Consider the following 11833-nt stretch of genomic DNA (forward strand, 5'->3'; position numbering starts at 1 on the left):
ACAGCGAACTGTTTTAGATTCAAGAGTTTAAATTCAATCCAAACGATCCCTAATAAGAACTGCGTTAAAATGACTTTGGGAGTGACAAAAACTTCACAGTGCCAAGAAATTGTAAACGAGAATTTAGAAAACCAGCAATTTTCCGATAACGACTTTTTGTTCCTGTCCACCTGCTGACGTTACTGCATACAACGTCATTCTCTGTTAAGCAAAGTGGAGCCTATAATACGAATTGTGTAAGCTGCATACAGATGGCCACTGTTTCGACCTATAAGGTTTTATCAGTGCAGCTGGTGTGACTATCAGACGACTTTGCCGACCAAACGGCCAAGCAAAGACTTCCACTTTGTGGTGACTATACAATCACCGTCATCCGTTGGGCTACTAAACTTGGTGCAACTTGACGGAGAAAACAAGGTGGAAACACTATACGCAATAAATTTCCAACCAATAGTGCCGTCAGGCCCCGTGTCACAATAGTCATATGATAAGCAAAGTGGAACCAATAATATGAAGTCTTTGCTTGTTTAAATTCGTTGTCTGATGCAATTTTTTGTTCTCCTTCACTAACTTGCTAAACTTGTCTATCGAATATTTAAAACAGGGTTGAAAATTAGCGAATCACATCCACAGTGCACCGCTGTATTGTTACATAACGGATTGTCACAATCTTCGCTAATATCTTTTTTGGGAGTTTCAGGTAATTACCGAGTCTTCGTATACATCCAAATCGTCGGCTTTTGGAGAATTGTCGTTCGCAAGTTTGTATTTCGTGTAAAATTTGTTAAAGCAAGACATGCATTTCATTGGTAAACTGCATTTAGCATATGTGTTTTCTTCTTCCCCTCATAAAAACAGTTATGCTGTGGCCATAGCGCCCTCATGTAGTGAGGTGTCTGATTGTGGCGTAATTTGGGGTTTCCCCATATTTTCAGAACAAATCAAACAATGGAATGGTGCGCAAAAGCAAACCTTTCTTGATTTGAAATAAAAGATTAGTTTTCAGTAGAAAATTTATAGAAGTCTGACAAAGCGCTATTTAGTTTTATGAAATCTTGAAGACCTAACACATTGGCCAGCTATTTGCGGGTTATTAACCAATCCGATTCGCACTTGTGGCTAAATTCCATTTGATTAATAAACAATTAAGTGCTTGTACTTAGCATGTCACTAACTGAACGCGAATTATTTCTGCACGTCCATTTGTATATGGATGTAGTTGCAGTTTTGTATATTATATAATGGTAACTATGTGATTGTTCATCTGATGATCGAAATGCATTCTGTGGTTGCGGTAGGGTAATTTATGATTATTGATTGGACTATTCTGTGTGTGAAAGTTGTAGTAGTTGAACAATTGTTTTTTTTTTCAGAGCCGTTCCCATGGAGCTGTACAAATATTACGACCAGTTCCTCAACAAGACAACATTTATGAAATCGATGAATGTGAACTTGGACGAATATTCGGACAACCAGACGTGGCCAACACACCGGTTGCAATCTATTCAATTGCTGGTATTCTCAGAAAAGGAAAATCCTTCATGTTGAATTTTTTCCTGCGATACCTTTGGGCCAAGAATAATAACAAAGTAAGTCAGTCTAAAATTTAATTTTATCTTTTTTTTAATGTTGTTTCCAACAGTCAGATTCGTGGCTTGATTGTAAAGAAGATAAACTTGTTGAAGGATTTCCATGTCGAGGTGGCTCCGAGGCCCACACACAAGGAATATGGATTTGGGATGAACCTTTTTTTATTGATACACCAAAGACAAAAGTAATATATACAAAGTGAATGTTTAAATATGTGTTTGCAGTGTATCTACATGATCTTTTGCAGCCCAAAAACATGCAGTGTTTTTTAGGTGGCTTTGTTTCTTATGGACACCCAAGGGTTGTTTGGCTTGAAGGGCACAGTACAAAACTGTTCCTTTATATTTGCTCTAAGCACTCTGATGAGCTCGATTCAAATATACAATCTGTCGGGGTTTATAAACGATAGCAGTTTACAATTTCTTCAGGTAAGTGTGTATGAGATTTACCTCTGTTAGTCGCAAAGCTTCAGTTGTTACCTAATATGTCAAGTTTATACTCTTTTAAACTGGAGCCTCCACTTTGAATTATAGGTAACACATGTTTAGTTAGGTATCGACTTACTGCTTCCAATAGCCACTTTATACCAGTTTATCTTCTATATGTGAATAACTTTAAGTGCACAATTGTCAATAAAACTAGTTTCAAATTGTTTGGACAACTCAATATATAGTTGGAATTTTTGGATTTGCATTTGTTTCTATTTAAGATTCATTACATGCCTTTGGATAATTTAATCAGAAAACATTGCATTGTACAAACCACGATTTAATCAGAAAAATGCCCTGCACAACCATTTATGCACTGTAGATGTTTTTTTGAAATAAATTTTGTTTTGTTTTTTGATAAATTTATTCACTGCACCCAGAGTAACATAGTGCAATTACTTTATAATCATCAAAGAAATTATTGAGGAAATCCTGTTTGCCATGTGATAGCGTAAATTGTTTTGATTTGAAACTATGAGCCTCATGCAATGCTCACTCTGTAACGTATACTGGTTCGATTCACAAGGCTTAAAAGAATAAACATATTTTGATTGGAACGGTTGACTGAAAATATTATATCACTGGAGAAAGTACAAAGAATCCAGGTCTGTTGACCTGAGGCATATTTACCTAAAAACTTACAATAAACTAAAGTTCACCTAGGAACTCTATGCTTAACCAAACGGTAAGCGGTACCTACTGCGGCATACTTTGCGATAGCATGATTGATTAAATTCACTGATATTATCATGTAATAATTAAATCACATTTGACAGCTTTTCACAGAACATTCTAAAAGTGGTAATTTACAGAATATTTTAAAAGTGGAAAATGCCGATGCCCTGTCTTTACATAAGATCTTGAGAATGAACAACACTGCCAGTCCAAAGCCCATCTTTCAGGTTTGGGATTTTATTTTATGTCACATAAAACTGTGCAAATCTGCCTCTCTTTAACGAAATTCTCTCTTTACGTCACTCTTTTTTCTAGAGTATACCTAAGTTTAATTATATTTCAAGCACTTGATGTTTCTTATTCGTGATTGGGGAGACCCAGATTACGAATTGGGTTTCAATGGTGGTGAGAAATATCTTCAGAATGTCTCGCACCACATTGAAAAAAAATCAAAAGCTGATTCAGTTTGGAAGGGGTTGCGTGGTAATTTTGAAAACATCTCTTGTTGTTTGATGCCATATCCAGGAAGACGTGTGTCTCAGAGAAAAAGAAACTCAGATGAACTTCAAATGAAAGGTTAATTGTAAAATAACTTGTCACACGAAATAAAATACAATTTACTGATGTTATTACTTATGCAACCATTGTTTTCTCTATCTGTCACAGATTTAGATGAGGATTTTCTTGAAACAATCAATTCAGCTGTGAAAAAACTATTTTCGAGAGAACAAGTTGTGATAAAAAAAGTCAACGGCAATCCAATTACAGGAACTGATCTTATTAATTTAAGCTTGTCTTACTTCAAAGCACTGAACAACGGAAAAATGCCTGATGCTAAGGCGATAGCACAGGTAATAACTTTGATTGCACAAACCAACATAAAAATGAAAATATACAACAAATGATGTTATTTATAATTTAATACTTAACAAACAAACTGTGTTTGTTGTTTGTTCAGTAACTTTTCTTTTTGACAAGTTAGATATTTTATGACATGCTTGTTTCAATACAAAACTTAACTGCTCAAAAAGTGTTAACCCTTTACTTTGTTTGGGTGGTAACTTTTTTTGTAAAAAACATGTTAGAAGAATTCTAGCCATACTGTTGTTAACCTTGTCATGTTTCAAATAAAAAAACACGTGAGTTGTGTTCCTATGTTAGAAGAATACAATAAAAAAGTTTTTGAAACTTCTCTTGTGTGTTTAGGTACAAGCAGAATACATTACTGAACAACTCATTCAAGAATGCATTAATACCTATAAACAACAAATGAAAAAAGTAACTTCCAAATGACTTTTGTTTATTCATTTGCTAAAACAATGTATAACACACATGTTTTTCTTGCAGTTTTGTGAAGATGGATGTTATAGCCAAACTCACTTTGAACAAGAACACAAACATTTAAAAGCAGAAGTTCTGAAAAATTTTAACAGCAAGTCAAATTTTGGCGATGTTGAGTTGCTTTCCCAGTACCGCAAATGTTTGGATAAAAACATGGACTTACAGTTTGCCTTGTTGAAACAAATCAATGAAGCGAAACTGGTGTGAGAAACTTATGTAACCATTGGTTGTGACGTTGGCAATAATGTACTAAATTTAAGTTCTTTTGTACATAGTAAACCAGTAAGTAAGACTGCTGAAAATTTAATATACAAACTTAGTGTAAAGCAGAATTGGTAGCAATGATTGCCAACTCCAAGTTAAACACATGTTGCTTATGCAGTATATTGCACCAGGAATGTAGTAGATCTGACAAGCTTGAATGTACCATTTAAGAAAAGTTTAAAAAGTTTAAATTGTCCCTAAAAGTTTTGAGAAATCCTAAAGTCGGTCACATCTAACATGAATGACTAAAATTACCAATCTAGATGCAAGCAGAAAACACAAGTGTGGCTTTAAAAGCCACAGAAGAAAGCATAAATATTTACAAGATACGAATGGACAAGGTAAGTTATAAATAATTCTTTCAATCATCAAAGATCTGATTCTAAACTTACTGCAGTTTTGCAAAGAACAATGTCGCAGTCAACCCTCCATCAAGGGGGAACATTACATTTTAAAAGCAGAAGCTCGGCGAAACTTTGAGAGCAAACTAAATTTTGGCAATAGTGACTTGGTTGCAAAGTACTTGAAACACTTGGATGAAAACCTGGACAAGGAGTTTCTTGTGTATGAACAAAAGAATGAGGAATATTTGGTGAGTAAACTTCTGTTTCATTTGAAATAATGTGCTAATGGAATGGGACATGAAGTAGTGCGATTTAGCAAAATATGTGTCTAAGTTTATTCTTTCAAAAATTGAGATTTTTTTCCAAGAGTTTAAAAGTGAAAATTATTTTTAGCAACATTGGCAAAACATTTTGTGTAAAGCCAAAGAAGATACCAAAAAACACTACAACCAGAATATGCATAAAGTAAGATTTTTTTCCCATCAGAAACTGTTTATTGTCATAAAGGAATTTTTTTCAGGCACTCAATGAACAATATTTGGATGAAACTCAGTTTGAATTGGTTGAAAGGCGGTGCCAAGAAAGGTCGTTTCAATTTTACAATGAAATGACAAAAAACTTTCCGTCTGGATTTGATCTTAAACCTGACTGTAAAATTAGGGATTGGTTGACTGAGCTTGGTCAAGACTTTTTGAAAGAAAACACAAGAAGTCTTGTAAGTAATTGCCCACTTGACACTTGTTAAAGTTGTAAATTAACAGTGAAAAGTTATCAAAGGTGTTAGCAAGGTAGTCATGAATATTGGCATTCTCACAACTGTCAAAAATATGAAAGCATAATGTAGATTATTCCAAGCATGTTTGTTCAGAAACTGAATGAAAAAACAACCCAAACCGAGAAAGTGCAAAGTTTCCATAACTAATTAGATTCCTATTTACAATTTGTGGTACAAGAACATTGGTCGGTGTTGAGAATGAAACATGCCTATGGCCCACTAATGACTATACTGGGTTTTATAAATTTAAATGTTATGTAATAAAACCAAATCTTAAATCTGGAATTTAAGAAAAAAAGAAAGACTTTTTAGAAAATGACTTTTGAAAGTTATAAAATTCACCAAATACTTAATTTTTCAGAAACAAAGAGAATATAAAGTAATGCAGACAAAGTCATCAGTGGTTGGTGTGGAAGGTGGCAAACTTGAAGTGATGGGTTGCGTTGTTGATATTCCTCCCAATGCACTTGATACAGATGCTAAAATTTGTCTACGTAGCTACTATGGAAATACGAAGCACAGTGTATGTGGTTGCATATTTTCATTAAAAACAAACATTGAAGAACGCTCTTGTCCATGTCTTATTTGTTTTCATTGGATATTATTTTATTTAACAAGCTCGTATTAGTTTTTTTCTCTTGTATAAACAATTAATACTTGTTTTGATCAATACCAGAAAATTATCAAATAATTGACTATAATTGGCAAGCAGATATGAATGATCATCATTTACTTTATTTCACAGAAAGAAATTACTCCAGTGTTGTATTGTGGACCAAGTGGGTTAAAGTTCACCAAAGATGTCACCATCACTTTACCAACATGCTTTTTGTGTGAAGATCCTCCCCAACCAGTTGTGGTAAGAGCAATTGCTTTTACTTTGTATGGCAAAAGCCAGCGTGTAGATTCAGATTTAAATAGTTACTGACCTAATAAATTTTAAACTGTTTCTGTATAACATATGCTGTAAATAATGTTGCCATTATACTCAATGTAAAGGTTGAAACAAGCCATGATGGAAAAACATGGAAAGATTACAAAAGTTTGACCTATAGTGGTGAGGGAGAGTTTAAATTTGAAGTTACTCATTTCACTTGGTGAGCGTAACATTAGATAAAGTTAAAGACATATTTTTAATTTGTGTCGTACTTTAGGTTTCGTGTGGTCAGCAAGAAACTATCAAATTTGTCAAAGCAGAAAATGGTATTGGTTGGATTTTCAGAAAAGGAAAATTGTGACTTGGTAAAAAGATCATGGAAATTTCTCATTTGTGACAGACTGAAATTTAACCTCATTTCAAATCCCACTTTGAAATTTTTGTTTGGTTTTCCATTGAGGTAATAAATCACATCATGGTTTTTAATTTTATCGTTTTGCAAAGCTTTAAGGTCTTGATCTCCTCTTGCATGTCCGGTGTTCTTTAAAAAAAGGCATTTTATATTTGAAGCTTTAAAGTAGTGTCAACAAAGTTAACAAATCTACTGTAATTATTTGAAACTTTTAATTAAAAGTCACCTTAGTTACTAAAAGATTAAATATCCCACATCTGATACAATATTCACAGCAACTTAATCTAATACAATTTTAAGCAATATTTTTGAAACATTACCCTTTTCAGTAAATGGTCTAAGTTTGACATAGCTATTGTAAAATTTCATTAAATTTCTGTACATGCTTGTGTTAATTTGATCACTAGATCGAATCAAAATGAAGCAACGCTGACACTTGAAAGTGAAAGTGGTCGAGTTACCTTTGATCAGAATGACATCAAGTTGAAAAACATTTTCCTGAACAATTTGGAAAAACTCAAAGTTGTTTTCAATTTTGCTCCACATAATGGTGATGAAATAGTTGACCTTAAACTGGATTTGAATGGAAAGTTTTACAAAACAAACTTTAAAGTAAAAGTTGAAATAACAGACAAACAACAAGAAGTAAGTTGGAAAATAATCTCTGTAGCACTCTATAGAAACATGCAAGTTTCTACATATGTACATTTGTATCCAGGAAGAGAAAAAACAGCAATCTGATTCAAAAAATGACAGGCTACATCAAGCAAGTATGATAAAGTATATATTTTAGTTTATGGGTGTATTTCATTCTTGTAAAATGTGATATTCAGATACTCTGTTCTCTGCCAACACATTTTACAACCCAAACATTCATATAGCAGGAGGCTCAATTAACAAAACGAATAATTAACAACTGACGTCTACTAGGCTTTAATAAGGTTTGTAAGGCTGAAATACACTTGTATGAAACATAATTCTACAAAAACAGTTTAATTTTACTTGACACAATATAAATTGAAGCTGCATGAACAATAAAAAAATCTTATAGGCATTGAGTTGAATAATTTCCATAATATTGTTTTGTTCTAGCCTAGCTTGTCTCTAAAAATATGCTATTTGCAAGTAACAAAAAAAATTTGGATTTTTGTGAAAAAAATAGCACTGTATGATTATCCTGGTTAAATGTGCATAATAAATAAAATTGGCACATATAGATATTTTGAAGATTGTCACGTAATAAATCTTATTGTTTTTCAGAACAAATGTAGGCAACAATTAAGGCGAAGGCAAAGAAAGGTAAATTCGAACCAAAACGAACCATCAGTAACGAAAAAATATAAAGCACTTCAAATCAATATGTACAAAAATACAAAGCACTTCAATGCCTTGTTAATCTATTCTGCATGTCATTCCCCATTCTATTGCAATCACTATGGGTTGTCCCACCTCTTAAACTTTATATCATAAGAATGGAAACGTTGATTTTAGTCAAAATATTTCTGGCATCTTTCCTATGAAAGACAAATATACTCTAAAGCAAGCACTGTCTAAGAAACACTGAAAAGTTTAGACATAGAAAAAATTGGTGTTGGTGTTTTGCACAACGATTCCATTCTTGTAATAATTTTTTTTGCAAATGTACATATTCTCTATTTCATATCTTTGCACTTTTTTTATACGTTTTCAAACATACTTTGTTTTTGGAACTTTGTTGTCCTCCTGTTGGTGCTCAGCAGTTTACCTGTGCAATGTATACAAAAGTTGTTTGTTTATTATCCAGTTTGTTTTATTGAAATTGCCTTTGTGGTCTTTTCGTGCCCTTCGTGACTTTCATGTATGTTAATCGTGTTTATTGATTTGATTTTGTGAAAGCCGTAGATTGTAGTTTCGCTAATATAGATTTATAAACGCCTACAACGATGGTCGCAGTTGGCAACGCTCGAGGACGCATATTGGTATTTCTGTGAAAATAAGTTTCGGTGGTGGGAAATGCCCAACGTGTGGACCTTTGTCACAACGGAAGGGCACGCAACAGAGCAAACCAGTGATGCATGGGGGTGTATTGTGCATTCGAATAAGCGCACATGCGTTGTCATGGCGAATTTTTAGGGTGTTCGGTGCAGTTTAGTGGGGTTTGGGGCTATTTCAATTAGGTAGTTACTTGCTGGTGGGTGCTGATAAACATTTGGTGAAAATGTAGCTCAAAATTTAGGCTATATTTGTGGGAAGATGTATTGTTTACGGTAGCCGATTATTCGTGATTTTATGAAACATCAATCCCAGTTCTACAAATGTTGATCAAAATTATAGTCTCTGGACAAATTGTTTAGCTACCCCCCTGGTTAGTCAATATTTTGCTAAAAAAACAACAATTAATGGTACTGGATTTTGCAAAAAAATTAATTATTTAACTGACCTGTCATTTGCATTTTTGTGGTAGTTTTAAGGTAAGTCTTTGCATAACCTCCCCGTGTGCTTTGTTAATGCAGCTGCAATCAATTTTTCTCAGTTAAGCAATAGTAGCCCCCAAATAGATTTTTTAACCTCAGAGTCTACTATTTGTGCATCGTAGTCTTTTTCTTTGATTTTCTTTGGTAATAAGCACCCCTGCTATAAAGCTATCATCAGGACCAAAAGACGTGTATTGGGCAGCGCATTCAATACAAATTAACTGGAAACAAAGTAAAAAATATACAGCTGATACGAAACATACAAAGCCTACATCACCAGGTGATTAACGAAATCGTACAATGATAAGAAGTATTCGTTTGGTGAGCAGTGGCAAATCGTTATTATACACGTGAAATGACGATATTCATATAAAATGCAACAAGGAAAATCATAAACACTACAGTTTTATCTCATGTAATACTCTGTACAGTTTTGTACGTTCTGCATGACAAAGCGGCTCCTGTGTTTGTTTCGTACAAACGAGATTGTTAAAGGATCGTTAGCAAACACATTGAAACTGATCAATCTCAACATACAGGTTGTAGTCCATCTGTGAGCGTTGTTCACTTAACTCCCTTAGTTTATCTTTGCAAGCTTTCTCCAATTGAAATTTTTCGATCGATGATCGATCGACGCATCTTTCATACAATTCTATTGCTCTGTTCAAACTTTGCTCAGCTTTCTCATAGAAATCATAACAATTGTAATCAGGCTCTCCGAGTTTCCGATCTTTGACTTTAGGCCTACCTGATCTTACTGAAGTTTGGATCATTTTAGTGTAAACATCTCCTTGTAATTCATGACTCCGAGCGAGTATGGAAAGATCTTCAACTCTGCGGGTGGCGTTGGTCGCAATTGTCGCCAGCGTCGCTTCTGCTTTGATGAGGTCACCCAACATAAACTCAACGTGACCAACACAATATAAACACTCGGTTTCAACAAGTGCTTTAACATCTTCGTTCAATGAACCGATCGTTCGCAATTTACTGGTGGATCTTATCATAAATGGAAGGATTATGGTTCTGGCCATGTCCTTCGTGGTCTGGTTTTTGGTAAACAGCTCCACCAACACTACCAACTCATTTAAACACCCCTGAATCCCGCCTACAGCATTCTTTCGATCATCTAACTTGTCGAAACTTTGAAGTGCCACGATACAAAATATGGCCGCATCTGCATATTTTTCGTTTGCTCGTTCCTGCATTGAAAACTCCAACAAATGCTGACAAGTTGTTTCTGTCACCTGAAATTCCACCTTCGGTTTTTCGTACTTGTCGTGTTCTTCTTTGGACTTACATATTTCTCTCGCCATGTAAGAGGTGTATTTTTCCGTTTCCATTTTGTTTCCTCTGTTGAAGCTGTCTTTCGCTAGACCCCGAACCTTCAGAAGTTGCGAAAGCGTGTTGTGCAAGTTTAAATCTGAAATAACTGCTGTGTTTATCTCATTGTGTAATTAACTTAACATAATAATTCTATCGAACCTCTTTTTTTAAAGAAGGATTCCAACCTTTTCTTGTAGTTGCAACTTTTGTAAGCCACACTTGCCTCGGCTGTTTATAAAATAAACTTTAGCGACTACTGAGTTGCGTAAGCCATAGCAAATAATACAAGACAAAAATGTCAAAGAGGATTCGTGTCTTGTATTGTAAAGATTTTTTGTACCTGTGAAGATTGCTTTGTCGTTCATTTTCTTCTGGGCTATGTATTCATAAACCGGTACACTGACATTTGGGGTCTTACGTGTTGTTTTCTCTGCGCAAAACAGGCTTTTATAACAAAATTCCAGTAACAAAACGCTTTGAAACTGTGTAGGTTGTTGTAATTGTATACCATTGAAGGTTGTAGCAGTCAATCACAACTATGACGTAATAGTATCGTCACAATGTCAAAGAGTTATCCTAAGTTTGTATACACATAGATTTTATATCAAGGGGAAATGTCAGTATATGGACGTTTAAACCTTGCACAACAAAACTCGTTGAGTCCATAAGTCAAAAATTATCATGGTAAGAGCAAACGTTTCGCAACTTTGCGTGCAAACCGCTTTGTTTACTTCACTGAAATTTCCCTACTTGTTGGAACAAGCTATTGACACACAGCTTGTGTTAGGTGATAGCTGGGCTTGTCAGGGAACAAAACTATGTGTTTATCTACACAACTATGTGCTGCAACACTATATGCCAAATATTAAATTAAAATATCTTCATTTAAGAAAAATACAAATCTCCCATGAATAAAAAAAACGTGTGAATGTCCAGAAAAAGTTTTGAGCAGAAATTTTGTACCAAGGTGTTCGTAGGTGTCGTCCATATTGCTGTTTTACTCCTGGTAAAAAAGAAATGTATATTTATTAGTTTCAATATGTTTTGAAATAGTGGTAGTTGCACACCGTAAAGTTACGTTTCTCGTTTTATCTGAAAGTTAAAAATACTGAATCAAGTTGGACTTGGTTGAAACCGCACGGTTACGAAGAATTACCGATAAACTAAATTGTTTACAGTTGGAAAAATCCCCATATTTTATGCAGAAGTCAAGATTTATTTATTAAGTTTTTTTTTCTTGTTGTTTACCTGCTGGGGTTCTTCACAAATGTTGTCGTCTTCTATTTCATCT

The 11833-nt window shown here is 34.3% G+C and overlaps 1 protein-coding gene across 3 annotated transcripts; it reads left to right on the forward strand.

The window, feature by feature from the left end:
• The first annotated feature begins 945 nt into the window (after positions 1 to 945).
• Positions 946 to 8686, forward strand: LOC145895278 (uncharacterized). 3 transcript variants are annotated; one of them, XM_082984056.1, is made up of 21 exons: positions 946 to 1294; positions 1374 to 1589; positions 1643 to 1774; positions 1863 to 2018; positions 2855 to 2980; positions 3098 to 3329; positions 3420 to 3604; positions 3960 to 4031; positions 4101 to 4295; positions 4622 to 4699; positions 4756 to 4950; positions 5096 to 5167; positions 5223 to 5417; positions 5839 to 6000; positions 6223 to 6336; positions 6477 to 6574; positions 6632 to 6814; positions 7174 to 7411; positions 7485 to 7536; positions 7600 to 7707; positions 8027 to 8686. In XM_082984056.1, exons 1-20 carry the CDS (start codon positions 1268 to 1270, stop codon positions 7677 to 7679), a joined length of 2808 nt encoding a protein of 935 aa, XP_082840182.1. In that variant the 5' UTR covers positions 946 to 1267; the 3' UTR covers positions 7680 to 7707; positions 8027 to 8686. The 3 variants fall into 3 exon arrangements, with proteins under 3 accessions (XP_082840182.1, XP_082840183.1, XP_082840184.1); XM_082984057.1 differs by having other exon boundaries at positions 2891 to 2980; XM_082984058.1 differs by lacking the exons at positions 946 to 1294; positions 1374 to 1589 and having other exon boundaries at positions 1853 to 2018.
• The last annotated feature ends 3147 nt before the right edge of the window (positions 8687 to 11833 follow it).

Source organism: Ascidia mentula, chromosome 3, assembly GCF_947561715.1.
Source record: "Ascidia mentula chromosome 3, kaAscMent1.1, whole genome shotgun sequence".
Lineage (NCBI taxonomy): Eukaryota > Metazoa > Chordata > Ascidiacea > Phlebobranchia > Ascidiidae > Ascidia > Ascidia mentula.